We start from the raw sequence: 15,606 nt of genomic DNA on the forward strand, positions 1-15,606 counted from the left end.
TGTTTCATGTGTGCTCTGTAGTTATTGTCTATATCCCATGTGTGCTTAATTTAAACTACTGCAGGGAACCATAATGTGACAAGACAAAATGTACACTTTATTTTTATTAGTGAACATTTTAATGATCTTAATTTCTAAAATCTAACAGAAAAAAACACCTTGCAAAATACCTGCAGAAGAAAACTGTTATTTCAGCATATGAATTTGAATACAGGTGAAGAAACATACAACTATTTAAACCTTGAAATACAGCATTCAGTCATATGTGACAACGTTGATCCCAGACTTGCTCTCCCAATCAGAGAAGCTTCAGAATAAGTGAGGCAGCCTCTGCATAGAGTTGAGTGAAGACGGCTGTGAAGAGCCACGTTACTCTGGAAAGTTCTGTTCGTTTCTCCCTCCGCACAGACAGCGAGGGTCAACCGAGCAGAGAATCCCAGTCAAAGTCATCCTGGATCTCCTCACTGTTGCTGTGCAGACTCTTTATTGGAGGACGCTGTCGCTGTGTCATAGACTGAGGCTGCATCCCAGCTGAAACAAGTGGAGGAAGGGAGAAATTATTAAAATGATTTATTATTTTATTAACCTCTGTTTTACAACAAACTGCATCTACCATTCCAGGCAAAAAGCTAAGAAGCTTAAACGATATGTTCACATTTTTGCTAAGTCTGACTTAAAGGTCCCATATTGTAGAAGGTGATCTCCATGTCTTGTGAAATTAGAAATGCACACAGCTCGTGTTCAGAAACTGTCTTTAAACCCGTGAATGTTCTCATTTGTCCAGGTCATCGTTATCTCCAAAGCAATTTCAGTCAAAAGCAACTGGACTTGGTTATTTGTCTAGGAAGCCGTTTCACCTCTCATCCAAAAGGCTTCATCAGTTCATGTACGCATCTGACCAGACTGGGACTGGACCAGGACCGGGCTGGGACTGGTCCAATTAACTGGTGTGGAGATCCAGGTATTTAACCTCTCACAAGGCCGATGATGTCACTGGAACCCTGTGTGCTCCAAGTGCCAACGACCGTCGTTAGAGTGACAGTCCTTGGTGGGAAGTAGGTTTGGACTTCGTGAGTGCTCTACTGAGTAAACGACCGTCGTTAGAGTGGCAGTCGTTGGTGGGAAGTTGGTTTCGACTTCGTTAGTTCTCTATTGAGTCTTGACGACAGTCGTTGGAGTCACAGGAGGCCTTATGTGAACAGTTGTTCTTTGAGGTTAGATTGTTGAATCTCCTGGAAAGGGATGAAAGGGCAGCTTTGTAAATTGGACATAAGTGGTGTCTCAGACCTCCTCCTCTGTTTAGCGATGGCTTCTTTTATTTTATTTTACTCCTCTTTCAAACCATCTGTCCTCTTTGTCCAGGATGTGGACATTGTTGTCATCTAAGGAGTGGGCTTTCTCCTTGAGATGTAAGTGGACAGCGGAGTCCAGGCCTGAGGAGTCAGCTCTCCTGTGTAGGGCCATGCGTTTATGCAGTGGTTGTTTTGTTTCTCCAGTGTAGAGATCTTTGCATTCCTCGTTGCATTGGACAGCATAAACCAGATTGCTTTTGTGGGTGTGTGGTGTTCTGTCCTTGGGGTGTACTAGTCTCTGTCTGAGTGTGTTACTGGGTTTGAAATACACAGAGATGCAATGTTTGTTGAAGATCCTCCTGAGTTGTGTCTTTAAACGAGCAGTCAGGACTTCTGTACAGTTGTGATGTCACTAGGTAGAAAATGTCGCCACAGTCATTCTCCTGCTGCAATTCTGACAGTTCAGAGACAGCAAGAGTGCAGATGTGGAAGATATGGAAATCCTGACCAGTTTTATATAGTTTGCACAATAGAGGAGTTTCTCATTGACCCCCATGTTAAACAGGCCGTTTTCACAGCATAAGTATACCTGTTTAAGGCCTGGTACAAAAACATTCTAGTCTATATGTTTAGGTCATATCTCCATGACAACACTGAAGGGGGTGAATTATTTTGTACCAGGCTAGTTTTTATTTTATTGGAGGTTAAAGTTTCAAATTCTGAATTCTGACATGAACATGAGTCATTTTGCAGGGGATTGTGAAGCTAGAAAAAAAATTATCCAATGATTTACAGAAATCTCTTTCACCATGTCAGTCAATGGGAAAAACTTAGACGGATTAAAACAGCTTTTTGAATACTATGTTTAGGTCTTACCGGTTGTGTTTGCAGGTTGTGTTAGGTGCGGTCTCTGAAGGCCCTGTCCCTGCATGTGCAGAGCCCTCCGGGGCGGCTGCACTCCACTGGCAGGGTGAACTATAGGGGAGTAAGGGAGGGGTGAGGGGTGTGTGAGGCTGGCGAGAGTAGGAGGTGGATTAGAGGGGAATGAGGGGACCTGTAAGGTGTGAGGTACACCGAGGGCGAGTGGGGAGTTATTTCCGGAGGTGATCATGCCTTTCTGAGTGAAGAAGCGGTTCAGGGAGTCGCAGAGGGAAGTGAAGAGTGCAGGGTCCAGGGCCCAGTCGCAGTTCTCCGCCAGTCGCACGCTCTCCAGCAGGTCTGGTGACACAAGTGAACAAAAAGAGTTATAAAGACAGGCAAAGAAATACAGGTGATGCACTTAGTTGGCATTTCTATTATTTTGCAAATATCTAAATAATCATATTGATTGTCTGCCACTAATTACATAGTAAAGTCTTTGTAAAAACATTTTCTCACTTACTCCTATGTAAAGCCTAGATAGTGTATCTGTTGAAATAGTTTTAAGAGATTTAACCCTCCACACAAATATGTAAGGTGGCCACTGCATTAAGAAACATTACAGTTCAATGTTTGGATGGTGTTATATCATCCCAGGCTGCAACAAACAATTATTTTCATGATTGAACAATCTGCTAACTACTTTCTCTATTAATCAATCATTCATTTGGCTGTAAATGACAGTAGCTCATGGTGAAAAACCCAAAGATTTTAGTTAACTATCACATGTGATAACATCAAAGCATCAAATGTTCATATTTGAGAAGCTGGGACTAGAATATTTGGGCGTTTTGCTTGGGAGAGTCATTAATCCATTATTCAAAAATAATTGCCAAAGAATTTTATGTCGATCAACTGACTAATTGTCTCTTGTCTCATGCTTCACAAACGTATAACGTGATGTGTAAATGAAACAGAGTAACGGATATCTCAAAACTTCAGCAGATAACAGCCAAACAACCCCCAGAGGGAAGTGAGAAGACATGTTATTTTGTGATTTGGGTGAAGCGGCCCTTTGAGCAAAACACTGGTAAACGGCACAGACCTGGGTGACCAGAGAGGTCTATGTTTGCCCAGTTCAGATTGCTGGCGATGCGGAAGCTCTCCTTCAGAGAATCTGGGCTACTGAACCAGTCAGCTGGCACCGCTAAAGGAAGGAAGGAAAGGAACTTTAGAAAGCACTGATCGTTCCTGTGTTATGTTGCTACTTTTAAGTACAATCCAAGCATTTCTGGGGTCGATAAGTTAATATGAGACTCACTGTATTGTGGAATGCGCTCTGTCTCAGGAGCGTGTGCAGGTGGTGCAGCAGGTAAAGGTGCAGGGTGAGGAGACATTGGTAGCAGGGTCGGAGTGTGAAGAGGGGTAGTGTCATTGTTCACAACAATCAGGGGAGCAACATCCGCTGAAAAGAACGCAGGAGAAGTCATTCATTCAAGCTGTTTATGTGTATTACGCATACTTTGCAGAGTAAATGGACACACATGGTACTCACACTGTGAGCCTCCCCTTTCTCGCATGGTCTTGAAGAGAGACTTGAAAGATGCGTACAAGTCTGGTAGGTTCATCTCATCGAAGGTGAAACGCAGCGGAGGATCAGTGGAGGAGTTTAATGATACAACAGGAGGGGCAGCAACAGATGAAGGGACAGCACATGCAGGGGAGTGAGTGGGTCCTGACACGGTGCAAACAGGCACTGGGTTAGGAGCGCACGAAAAAGTGGGAAGAGACAATGAATTACTAGGAAAGGAAAAAGTGCCGTCGGAGAAAGAGGAAGCTGCTGGAGAAGACATATTGGCAGCAGATAGAGGTGTAGCAGAGGCAGCGGGGTTGGAATAAGTGGGGCCGGGTGGATGGTGAGGTGGGATGGCATTGATGGAAGACATGGAGGCAGCAGGTGGAGGAGAGAGAGATGGGTGATGCATAGGGTGAGTGGGCACCGGGTTTGGCGTGTAGGGTGACGGTTGCTGTTAAGATAAAATATTTTAGATTAGATGTTGACAACCCGAGGGTGATAAAGACGGAAGAAAGAGACTCTACCTTGCATGGGGGAGGAGAGAGGGAGGCAAAGTGGGGAGGCTGCTGCTGGAGGGCTCCCAGTGGCTCTGTGTTGAGATGCTGGTGGTCTGTGTGGGAGGGCGGTTGTGTTTGATGAGGAGAGGCTCGTCTCTCGGCTCGTGTCACCGCTGCTTGAGGAACCTGTAACAGCACACCGTTACGATTTGAGACGCTGTAAAAGGTAAAGTTAAAGTAGCATTACTCAAGTTAAAGGGTTGATTCACCCAATATATATATATATACACTTTTTTTTTATGTAGCCATGCTTTTATTTGCCTTGGTTTTGAGATTTCTCAACCTCAATACAATGTAAGTGAATGCGGACTAATCCTCAAAATAAATGTTAAATATTTTCATATTAAAACTTTCTTTATAAAAGGGAGTATTGAGCCATATGGCCCAAATCTTCTATTTATCTTCTAAAAAGTCAATTTTTCTACTCTATAATATAAAAACTTTCGTGCAAAATGAACCAAACATGCAAGGATCAGAACCTAAAGTGTCGTAAAGGCGTAAACATTGTCGTAATGCAATTTGCCTACTGGTTCTTTAACATAACAATAGAAACCATATAGAATATATACAATAGACATGTTATTGCTGTTTTGACAATATGTACAGTGCCTTGCGAAAGTATTCGGCCCCCTTGAACCTTTCAACATTTCGCCACATTTCAGGCTTCAAACATAAAGATATAAAAGTTTAATTTTTTGTCAAGAATCAACAACAAGTAGGACACAATCGTGAAGTGGAACGAAATTTATTGGATACTTTAAACTTTAACAAATAAAAAACTGAAAAGTGGGGCGTGCAATATTATTCGGCCCCCTTGCGCTAATACTTTGTAGCGCCACCTTTTGCTGCAATTACAGCTGCAAGTCGCTTGGGGTATGTCTCTATCAGTTTTGCACATCGAGAGACTGGAATTCTTGCCCATTCTTCCTTGCAAAACAGCTCGAGCTCAGTGAGGTTGGATGGAGAGCGTTTGTGAACAGCAGTCTTTAGCTCTTTCCACAGATTCTCGATTGGATTCAGGTCTGGACTTTGACTTGGCCATTCTAACACCTGGATATGTCTATTTGTGAACCATTCCATTGTAGATTTGGCTTTATGTTTTGGATCATTGTCCTGTTGGAAGATAAATCTCCGTCCCAGTCTCAGGACTTTTGCAGACTCCAACAGGTTTTCTTCCAGAATGGTCCTGTATTTGGCTCCATCCATCTTCCCATCAATTGTAGCCATCTTCCCTGTCTGTGCTGAAGAAAAGCAGGCCCAAACCATGATGCTGCCACCACCATGTTTGACAGTGGGGATGGTGTGTTCAGGGTGATGAGCTGTGTTGCTTTTACGCCAAACATATCGTTTTGCATTGTGGCCAAAAAGTTCGACTTTGGTTTCATCTGACCAGAGCACCTTCTTCCACATGTTTGGTGTGTCTCCCAGGTGGCTTGTGGCAAACTTTAAACGAGACTTTTTATGGATATCTTTGAGAAATGGCTTTCTTCTTGCCACTCTTCCATAAAGGCCAGATTTGTGCAGTGCACGACTGATTGTTGTCCTATGGACAGACTCTCCCACCTCAGCTGTAGTTATCTGCAGTTCATCCAGAGTGATCATGGGCCTCTTGGCTGCATCTCTAATCAGTCTTCTCCTTGTTTGAGATGAAAGTTTGGAGGGACGGCCGGGTCTTGGTAGATTTGCAGTGGTCTGATACTCCTTCCATTTCAATATAATTGCTTGCACAGTGCTCCTAGAGATGTTTAAAGCTTGGGAAATCTTTTTGTATCCAAATCCGGCTTTAAACTTCTCCACAACAGTATCTCGGACCAGCCTGGTGTGTTCCTTTGTCTTCATGGTTCTCTCTGCGCTTTAAACAGAACCCTGAGACTATCAAAGAGTAGGTGCATTTATACGGAGACTTGATTACACACAGGTGCATTCTATTTATCATCATCAGTCATTTAGGACAACATTGGATCATTCAAAGATCCTCACTGAACTTCTGGAGTGAGTTTGCTGCACTGAAAGTAAAGGGGCCACTTTTCAGTTTTTTATTTGTTAAAAAAGTTTAAAGTATCCAATAAATTTCGTTCCACTTCACGATTGTGTCCTACTTGTTGTTGATTCTTGACAAAAAATTAAACTTTTATATCTTTATGTTTGAAGCCTGAAATGTGGCGAAATGTTGAAAGGTTCAAGGGGGCCGAATACTTTCGCAAGGCACTGTATATCATCATATTGCCCAGTCATAATATAAAGTAGCTCCATTAAAATTGTTGACAGCAAGGTTTGCAGATTATTAAGAGCAACCAGGACATTGTTTCTGCAGAGACACGCTGGTTTTGAATTTTCAGTGTAAGAGCATTAAGTTTCATTCATTATCTTATTATGGTGGATATAGAAATCTCAGAGATAGATGTATTCTCAAGACCTGGACAAATAAAAGCAAAACCAGTATCATGATGACGTTAAAGCAGATAAACAGGTATCAGGAATATAATGTGCCGCTGAAACCTGGCCCCTCCGAAGTGTTAAGTGTTAACTAATGAGTTTTAATTTAATTATTTAAAATCTTAATTTGCTATTTGAAACTAGTAGTTACAGCTGTCACATAAATGGATTGTAGTAAAAACAAAAATATGGGGAAATGCCAGATCTGCTTCATGTGTTTTTTTTGGGTATTTGACATTTGTATCAATACAGGTTTGATAGTTGATCACATGAGAGTGATATTAAACAACATACATCCGGCCTCTCCTCTTCCTCCTCTGGATAGGGACGTTTAGGCGCCCTCACTTGGTTCACCTCTGCAGGCCCATCCATCGTCCAATAGGAACCCTACAAATACAGTATAGTTTCAAGCTTTACGCTCTTTTAAGCAATCATTTCAACATCTCACATGACGCAAATTCTTAAAAAATAAAAAGCATTGTAGGTATATAAACATTTGCTCACCTTGCCGGGGTCATTCTGTGGCCGAGGTACTTTCCTGAAGCATTTATTAAGGGACAGATTATGGCGAATGGAGTTCTGTTAAGGACAAAAAGTGATGAAAGAAGTCCTTCATCAGTCAGTGTTGCAAATTTTATTAAAATTTGTTACAAATCACCAAACCATCTATGTGTACTTTGTATGTAATTACTATTATGATACACTGACATGTTGTTGTTCTGCATTGAAGCTTACTTTCCATCCACGGCCAGCCCTGACGTAGTAGGGGAACATGTCACTTATCCAGGTGTAGATGTCATTCAAACTCAACTTCCTCTCAGGTGCAGCTGCTATTGCCATGGCAATGAGCGTGGCATAGCTGTGAGGGGGTTTTCCTTTGTAGTTAGAAGGGGAGGGGTCCGGCAAGGAAGGTAGAAAGTCTCCTCTCTCCCTCCCTCTGTCTCTTTTCTTGTCCCTCTCGCCTCCTCCTCCTCCTCCTCCTCCTCTGTCTTTCCCCGAGCGCAGGCTGCTGATTCCCAGCTGAGGCAGCCAGTCAATACTGGTGAGACTGGAGTCCAATTCAGAGGACATTGTCTCTCTTTCTCTCTGTCCAGGGTCTGAGGGATCAGAAGAGGAGGCCCTGGATCAACACAGCCTTTTACTTTGGACACTGTAGCAACAAACACAGAGAAATGCTTTAGTAGATCCCTCCTGCCTGTAATGTAACACTGTCAACCGTCCTGCTCCTGTACTTCCACCCAGCAAGTTCACACACTTTGTGCTGCTTTGGAAACTATCCACTCACAAGCAAGGACATTACATGAATGTGACAGCACAAAGGTGTGACAATTCCACCTACACTTTCTATTTTCTGAGGAAGTAGAGTGACTTTGCTTACCTCTTTATAGCCACTCGAGGCCTAAGGCCTGAAAAAGTGTTAATATTTGATGTTGTCATCAGCTGTACACAAATGCTGACAAACCGGTGTCCGTCCTTGTGTTCAGATCTCTGTCGTCAGCATGTTGATCCCCACAACGCCTCCAGTCATACCTTTTGCTTTGAGAAAGTCTGTGTAACTTTGGAGGAATACACACAAAAACTTATCGGAGAGCTTCCTTTTTCTTTCCTTCTCTGCTTCCCCTCCCTTTCTGACTATACCAGAATTATGTCACTCACCCCTCCCTCTTTGTGACATCACTCTTTGCACCCGCCTCTGTGAGCTGGTCCCTCCTCTTCAGCTTCTCACAGCTTGAAGTGGGAGTTTGTTCTCATGAGGATATCAATAAAGAGGGTAAAACTGTACGTTTCGCCTCAAACTGTTGTGACCCAGGAGGCCCCGGACTATGAAATGAGCCATGAGGGTTTGATTCAGAAACATGAACACAAACGCAGCGCAGATTTACAGCAGCATCTTTTTATTGAAGCACTTTATCAGCAGTGAAATTCCGTACAGTATCTATGAGACAGAATGTCAGGCGATGATCTTCCTACAGAGCGCTGAAGAAGGCGAGGAGGCCGGTGTCAGGGGACGGGTGGGCCATGAGCTTCTGGATCTGTCGATAAAGAATATAGTTTGTCACGTTCAATACTTATTTTGGCAGCTCAGAATGAAATACATTTTGGCTTGCTCGCCAGGGCAAGATGGCAGCTTTACAACTAGAAAAAAAAGTGCCACATTTGCATTTGATCGCTGCAGTATGAAGTGTGGTATAAGGTCCCCGGTAGCTGGTCAACAGTGTGAGTGAGAAAAGTTGTATTTTTAGTAATTCTGAAGCTGTAGTCTGTCTGTTTTTTCAAAGCAATCAGAGGACATGCAAATTGTGTTTTTCTGTGGAGTACACTGCCAGCCCTTTATGTAGGACAACAAACAAAAGAAACTCAGGAGTGTAGCAGAGAGCAGCTGTAGTAAGCACCTCCTTGAATTTGGGATGTTTGGCGTCTCGAACCAGCTGCAGCAGAACAGCCTCAGTGGTGGTGAGGTAAGCTCCGCTCTGCTTCAGTCGGGACAGAGCAAACAAACGGTCTGTCTGGCTGTGGAGGGAGACACAAAAGTAGTAAATAAATAGTTTCCAGACACGCACAGGATCAAATCTATATTTAATTAAGGTGACTATAGCAGAAAAAAACATAGAATACACAGATACCTCCTGGATGAGACAGCATCAGCCACAATATGAACCTCCATTCCCTTTTCAAGCAGGTCATATGTTGTGCACTGTTGAATAAACAAGAGAGAGAGGTCATCATTAACTGAAGCTGTGTGGCACATAAAGACACAATTACCTTACATCATAATATAACATTAATAATCATCTGTCACACGCTCAATACTGCTATTAATGTTGCACAACTACTATTGTAAATATACAACACACATACATTCAGGTGCACCTTAAACTATCTTTGAAATAGTGATTGCTGATAAAAGTCCTCTCTGATTAAAAATAAAGAAATAAATAAAGAATTCATGCAATAACACAAGACACATGCTGACGTGCAAGGGCCTGGTCAGCCTTCTTTTAGAATGGTAAGAAAGCAAACAGGAGGATCAAATCTGCATATAATTGTGTTTCATGATAAATATAACTATGGTACGCACTTAGATAAATTAAATGAACAACAATAAATTTCAAATAAAGTGGGGGGAAGCATGCTTCATTTCAAACATCATGATGTCAACAAAAGCATATACTAAGTAGAAGATGGACACGAATGCCTTCAAGAGCTTCCAGATGTCTTTATGTTGTCTTTTTCGATGCAGAGGAGAATGAAAAAGTTATAACAGTGTCATGGTCTTACTGCAATACAGGCGTGTGCCTCTATTCCACACAATATGGCCTGTTTGGGGTTCCCTAGGGCCTGCAGCTCCTTCTCCACCTCCTCTATCATCATGGTGAATGAAGTTTTAGCATGAGCTGTCAGGTCTGATGCTCCCAGCTCTGGTACTGTGGGACCCAAGCCTTTAGGGTACTGCTCTGTAAGAATGGGGGGGATGTCCAGAACACGACTGGCCTGTGAGAAGAAGGAGAGAAATAATTAATAATAACTACAAATTCATCACTGAGGCTGATTATTGGTATGACTGACTGACAGATAATGCTGTGTGATGGTGAGTATATCAAACCTGGAGCAATCTGGCTGCATTACTGACAATGTTGGTGAACTGGAAGATGTTGGGTCTGAATTTCTCTTGCATGTCACACAGGAAAAGCACTGCATCCTTGGTGGAGAGCCTGCCTACACTCGCCACTGCAAGAGCAAGGTCCCAGAAAATAGTCCGTTTGTATTTCAGATACATTAAGACAGAGCCACTCCGCAGTGTTGCATTTAATCTCATGTTTGAAATGCAGTGGCTACTTTTAAGCTTTATTCAGAACTTCACGTAGTTTTTCACATTGGTGCAATCTACTTAAGAAGGAAATAAGTTGTCTTCCTTGTATGAAATATTTCCTCAATGGAGCTGTATTGTCTTCATAACAATGAGACCAACTAAGTTGTTATCATGAACTGGAGTGAATCTAGGGTCATTTTGTCCTCTGGGCGAACTAAAACATAATGAAGTTTACTTACTGTTGTTGCCTGAACGGTCCGATTGTGAGAGGTAGAAGTGGGTGACAAGTTAAACTGGACTGCAGACTCAACTGTCAGGTTAAAGTATGTTGTCCCATGTGATGACGCCTCCTGTGTAATTGGAAACCAACAGAAAATGTACCTATTTTACTTTAAGCGAGTTAAAGAGTGAAGAATACATTCAATACTTAACAAAACACTGCACAAGATTAACCAAATAGACAACATGCATATAAATAAATACTTAGGTTAATAACGAATATATACCAGAGTCAAACTAATAACTAACCTAGCACATAGCTAACAAGAAGAAACAAGTTCAACAGCCCCTTTCTTAGATTCACAGAACAGCATTCCCAGAAGCACATTGACCAATAGAATTACGCGTCTTGGTGATTGACGTTTCTGTGAGCCAATAGCAGCCAAGTGGGCGGGAACAACTTACCCAAAGCAAAGTGGTCACCTGAAATGTCTGACACTGCGGAGTCCCCGGTAGAACCGCAAAAAGAGGAGCCACAACCGCCGTCAGACGACTCGACGACGAATGACGATAAGAAAAAAAGTAATTACGTTTAATATTTCGAAAATACTACTCAGTTGGCGAATAATAACCATCCGTTTACGAGTTGACAGTGCAAGATGAAGCAATTCCGGGTGTGTGAGACGTCAAAGACGATTGACAGGGATTTTAGCCAATAGGAATGCTCCTTTTTTCTGTTTAGCCAATGAACGTTCAGCCTTTTAACATGTCGTACTACCGGTTTGGAAAAAGGCTAAAGCTAATGCTAACATGCATGAAGGCAACATAATAATGTTTTTGCTCGTTTGTTTTGTTTTTCAGAGAGGCTGTTTGTTTCCATAATGTGTCAAATATATTTTACGTTAGTGCCAATAGCAACTACACATCTTGTTTCATATTTATTAAGACTAACTCCACTTTACTGGAAATATCTTGTTTCGTGTTTTGGGTTTTGAAATACGTTTGATCAGGAATTGCAAGAAATAATCACCTTTTTTTATTATTACTTTAATTAGCTGGAATATATTTGTTTTTGACTTAAATTTATTTCAAACAAGAAAACAGAAAAGGTCATACTCAAAACAATAATATCACACTATAAAGCACAGAGACACATGAATAATAAACACTTGATTTAATTCAGAGGCATTCTGTGGTAGAGATGTTTCATAACATTAGTTTCGACTTTGCCAAATAACTTAATAACGAAAGTTTATTATAAGTTATAAGTTAAATGTTCAAGACATGGGATCTGAGCAGCATAGGGTGAGGCATTTTTGATTGTGACAGTTTCAACAAATATGAAAACATATTTTTATACAGAGAGACTTTAAAGAAAGACACTTCAGAAACAGGACAAAAGAACAGGGTATATACGGTATGTACTCAAATCAAAGGGAGAGGGCTCATTCTTCTTGATGGAAACGCACTTAATGATTAGTTTCATTCCTAATGAGGCAAGGCTTTGCTTTTTTTATTCATTCACATTTTATAAACTCATAATAATAATAATAATAATGATAAAGAGAACAGGTGGATCTAATAGCCTTAGTGTGTAAAACACTGGGGTTTCTTTTAGGAACTTTTATGGTAAAAATGTAAGATAAAACATGGTGAAAGGAAGTCTCCCTACATTTTAAATCCAATGCAAACTTTCAGTAATAAAGCCTTTTGCTAGACTGTCATCAGGACAAACATTTGTCAGAAGTGAATCTCAAAGCTCATAATTACAACAAACAGAAGGCGTTTCATGGGGAATTTAGTTCACAGTAGTCAGAAGAGCAATTAGGAAATAAAGATAATTGAAAGAGACATCAAAAGTGATCAAAGTGAAGGAAAAATACATGTGTTGTAGCAGCACAAAGACAGAAATTAGTATAAATAGAAAATAACAATGATATAATAACAGATTGTGCAAAAGCCCAAGGGGTGCTCATTATTATAGTCTGTATGGCAAAGGCCCATTATAAAGGCATGTAATTCTGCAGTGTTTTCTAATGGAAGCACGTCATCATAGCTCTTGTTTTTTCCACTGTGGAATATGTGTTACTGGATTTAACTTCTCCAGAAATTCCCCTGAAAAATTCATGTTTCGATCTGCCTGGGCCAGCCTGTGTGACGGCAGCAGCCTGCACTTTCACTTCTTATTTTCTCCATTTTTATAGTTGACGTGCTGCTGAAGGCAGTAGGAGACACTCCTATAATGAAAACAAAGAAGTGGTCAGTGGACAGGGGGAGGACGGTACAGTCCCTGTCTCAGTTCATCTGTCGCTTCCTCAAGTTTGATGGCAGCGAACAACTGGTAAGGATGAAGTCTACTGGTTGGTTCACTTCCCAAAATCACATCTTGGACAGAGGATTTGAAAATGTGCTTAAGATCTGCAGTTATTTACTTATAACTATATCTGTTTTTTGTTGTTGTTTTTTTCAGTTTATTTATGTTAACCAGTCTTTTGCACCCTCACCGGATCAAGAAGTAGGAGCCCTCTTTGATGTGAGTACATATAAACACCTGTTCTTATCTCCTCTTTATGTGGTGTCTTTCTTTAAAGCTTTAGTTGGTAACTCTCTGTATAAAAATATGTTTTCATATTTGCTGAAACTGTCACTATATCACCTGACAGCATATTAAGAGTGACGGTCTATGAAAGAGTAATGTCGCTCTCTCTGTCGGCTTTTAATGGCATCTGCTAGATTCCACAGCGCCTGACAACCAATCAGGGCTGAGAGGTCTCTGACGCAGCACCAATGACTGCTCATGAACTTCGATCAACCTGAAACAGCGGCGATCAAATGGGAATAAAGATGCTGTTACTGTATTGCATGTTTCTCGCATAGTGTTTTCAGAAACATATTTTAGAGTACCATTGAGCTGTAAACAGAGAATACAACAAACAAACTTTCTCATTTTACTTCTAACTAGTAATCTAAAATGTGTTTCTGAAAACACTTTATGCAATACAGTGACAGAATCTTGCGTCATATACTGCATGACCAGTGCTGCATAGTTTAAACTGTTCGATCGGAGTTCAGAACAATCACAGTCAGTGACTGTTTTTCTTCTGGTGTGAGGAAACTAGCAGATGCCATTAGGGACAGACAGAGAGGGCTCTGGGAGCAGACAGGAACAGAAGGTGGAGGTAGAGATGCATGATTTTTTCACAGATCGTCTTAATGCTCTATCTGGCTATAGAAAATATGTAAACAAACAACATTTTTTTTTTAAGTTACCGATTCCAGCTTTAACCTGAAAATAACATTCAGCAATTACTTTTTATAAGAGAGATGAAACAGCAGATAAACACTAGTTACCTTTGTCATCTTGTTTTGTTTTATCCACATAAAACACGAGGATGAAAGTTCATTCTTGACCTTTATGTTTAACAAAATGTCTCCACATCATTAACAGATGTTTGATTCCCTGATAAACACCATGAGAAGCGGTTGAAAGCTCAGGAAAAGCCTAAACCATGTCGTCAAATGCAACACATATTCACACAAAAGACAAAATGCATTCATGTTTACCACAATACTTGCCAGCAACATAGATTCAAGCCTTGTTTTGTTTTATTTATTTAGTAAATGAAGCAAATGTGCCAAGTGATTATTATTATGATTAGCTTTTTACAAGAGACAAACTGTATAAACACGATTTAACAGATAATGTGGAGGTACTAGGAACACGATACGACAGTATAACTAAATGTTTTTGTCATATTTGCATCGTCTCTTAGTCTTTAATGACAGATTAGAATAGTCGTGTAATGTGAGCCCATAGGAGTGAATGACTCATGTGGAGCTGCGACCAGCAGAGGGGGCACTAAGAGGGAAGCTCCACGTTACTAATGTCATAACCCTTAACCACTGATTTCAGTAACAGCAAAGACCTCAAAGTCCACAATTCACTGCTCGACAGGTCATTATTAGATGAAATAGTTAACGTTAGTTTTGTACACAGACTTTTGTTTCTGTGTTACACAACCAAGCTATTGGCACTATTTCAGTTCTGCCTGAAACTGTTTATAATGTTATGACTTTACTGCCACTTTAGAGCCATTTACTGACTTTATTACTATTTGCACTATTTGAATAGAATACTGCCGGGTACTATTTACTGTTTTGTTATAACTTTACTATCACTTTTTATTCCTATTGTTTTTTATTTTTCCTATATATTTTTTATAGCATTGATACAGAGCATCTTAATCTTGTTGTACTTGTACAATGACATTAAAGATATTTTATTCTATTTTGTGAATGTACTGTCATCACTCCTCTGTTTTACTGCTTTATTTAACATTTAACGTAATGATTTTGTTTCTCACTTTGTCTCTTTTTCAGTGTTTTGGCAGCGATGGAAAGCTGATTCTGCATTACTGTAAATCTCAAGCCTGGGGTTAAACTGCTTTCTTTAACTCTATTTCAGACCTCCTCCTTTCTTAAATGCATCCTCCAAACATGCACAGAATGTTGCTTTTTTGCCATTTGTTTACCTTCAGTTTTCATGTACAGACATATTGTAAATAAATTATTGTGACTATATGAAGCTCCTTCCAGTGTTTTTCTAAGACATCACATTTGGCACCCAAAAATAAACACTTAACTTAGTGGGCACAGGATTTGGCTTTGCACAGCGCTTTTGCTGATTAGAGGGGGGAAAAGAAGGAAAAGCCCATTCATATGGATACATTCGTTCACAGTTTTATCCACTCAGTTGGTGTAATAATGAAATACCTGTGAGCTTAAAGTGGTGGTAACGGCTTTTGGGAGGGTGAGAAGGAACCACTTCTAAAGCGGGACAGACACAGGAAGAGAGGG

The 15,606-nt window shown here is 40.7% G+C and overlaps 3 protein-coding genes across 5 annotated transcripts; 1 reads left to right on the forward strand and 2 right to left on the reverse strand.

Moving 5' to 3' along the window:
* Positions 1 to 73: 73 nt before the first annotated feature.
* On the reverse strand, positions 74 to 8,334 carry foxj2 (forkhead box J2). Of its 2 annotated transcripts, none has more exons than XM_083918120.1 (10): positions 8,098 to 8,334; positions 7,455 to 7,816; positions 7,224 to 7,298; positions 7,014 to 7,106; positions 4,251 to 4,409; positions 3,706 to 4,177; positions 3,472 to 3,615; positions 3,256 to 3,357; positions 2,169 to 2,510; positions 74 to 531 (listed from the first exon to the last, which is right to left on the reverse strand). In XM_083918120.1, the coding sequence occupies exons 2-10, from the start codon at positions 7,788 to 7,790 to the stop codon at positions 419 to 421; spliced, it is 1,836 nt and encodes a 611-aa protein (XP_083774246.1). In that variant the 5' UTR covers positions 7,791 to 7,816; positions 8,098 to 8,334; the 3' UTR covers positions 74 to 418. The 2 variants fall into 2 exon arrangements, with proteins under 2 accessions (XP_083774246.1, XP_083774245.1); XM_083918119.1 differs by having other exon boundaries at positions 7,455 to 7,869.
* Positions 8,335 to 8,602: 268 nt separating this feature from the next.
* Positions 8,603 to 11,344, reverse strand: isoc2 (isochorismatase domain containing 2). 2 transcript variants are annotated; one of them, XM_083918261.1, is made up of 7 exons: positions 11,215 to 11,344; positions 10,770 to 10,880; positions 10,324 to 10,448; positions 9,999 to 10,211; positions 9,344 to 9,414; positions 9,113 to 9,230; positions 8,603 to 8,752 (listed from the first exon to the last, which is right to left on the reverse strand). In XM_083918261.1, coding segments are annotated over exons 2-7 (594 nt in total). In that variant the 5' UTR covers positions 10,771 to 10,880; positions 11,215 to 11,344; the 3' UTR covers positions 8,603 to 8,686. The 2 variants fall into 2 exon arrangements, with proteins under 2 accessions (XP_083774387.1, XP_083774386.1); XM_083918260.1 differs by lacking the exon at positions 11,215 to 11,344 and adding an exon at positions 11,059 to 11,124.
* On the forward strand, positions 11,204 to 15,305 carry atg12 (ATG12 autophagy related 12 homolog). Its single transcript, XM_083918262.1, has 4 exons — positions 11,204 to 11,331; positions 12,954 to 13,090; positions 13,220 to 13,282; positions 15,130 to 15,305. Exons 1-4 carry the CDS (start codon positions 11,238 to 11,240, stop codon positions 15,187 to 15,189), a joined length of 354 nt encoding a protein of 117 aa, XP_083774388.1. The 5' UTR covers positions 11,204 to 11,237; the 3' UTR covers positions 15,190 to 15,305.
* Positions 15,306 to 15,606: the final 301 nt, after the last annotated feature.

Source organism: Echiichthys vipera (genome assembly GCF_963691815.1).
Source record: "Echiichthys vipera genome assembly, chromosome: 8".
NCBI lineage: Eukaryota > Metazoa > Chordata > Actinopteri > Perciformes > Trachinidae > Echiichthys > Echiichthys vipera.

Excerpts from the sequence above, each read along its gene's own strand:
- atg12 (XM_083918262.1), top strand. The coding sequence starts at position 11,238 with ATGTCTGACACTGCGGAGTCCCCGGTAGAACCGCAAAAAGAGGAGCCA. Across the intron at positions 13,091-13,219 it reads TTGATGGCAGCGAACAACTG|TTTATTTATGTTAACCAGTC; the intron begins GTAAGGATGAAG and ends TGTTTTTTTCAG. Across the intron at positions 13,283-15,129 it reads AAGTAGGAGCCCTCTTTGAT|TGTTTTGGCAGCGATGGAAA; the intron begins GTGAGTACATAT and ends TCTCTTTTTCAG.
- isoc2 (XM_083918261.1), bottom strand. Across the intron at positions 10,212-10,323 it reads ATGCAGCCAGATTGCTCCAG|GCCAGTCGTGTTCTGGACAT; the intron begins GTTTGATATACT and ends TTCTTCTCACAG. Across the intron at positions 9,415-9,998 it reads AGGCACACGCCTGTATTGCA|TGCACAACATATGACCTGCT; the intron begins GTAAGACCATGA and ends TTTATTCAACAG.
- foxj2 (XM_083918120.1), bottom strand. The coding sequence starts at position 7,790 with ATGTCCTCTGAATTGGACTCCAGTCTCACCAGTATTGACTGGCTGCCT. Across the intron at positions 4,178-4,250 it reads TCTCTCCTCCCCCATGCAAG|CAACCGTCACCCTACACGCC; the intron begins GTAGAGTCTCTT and ends TTATCTTAACAG. Across the intron at positions 3,358-3,471 it reads AGAGCGCATTCCACAATACA|CGGTGCCAGCTGACTGGTTC; the intron begins GTGAGTCTCATA and ends TCCTTCCTTTAG.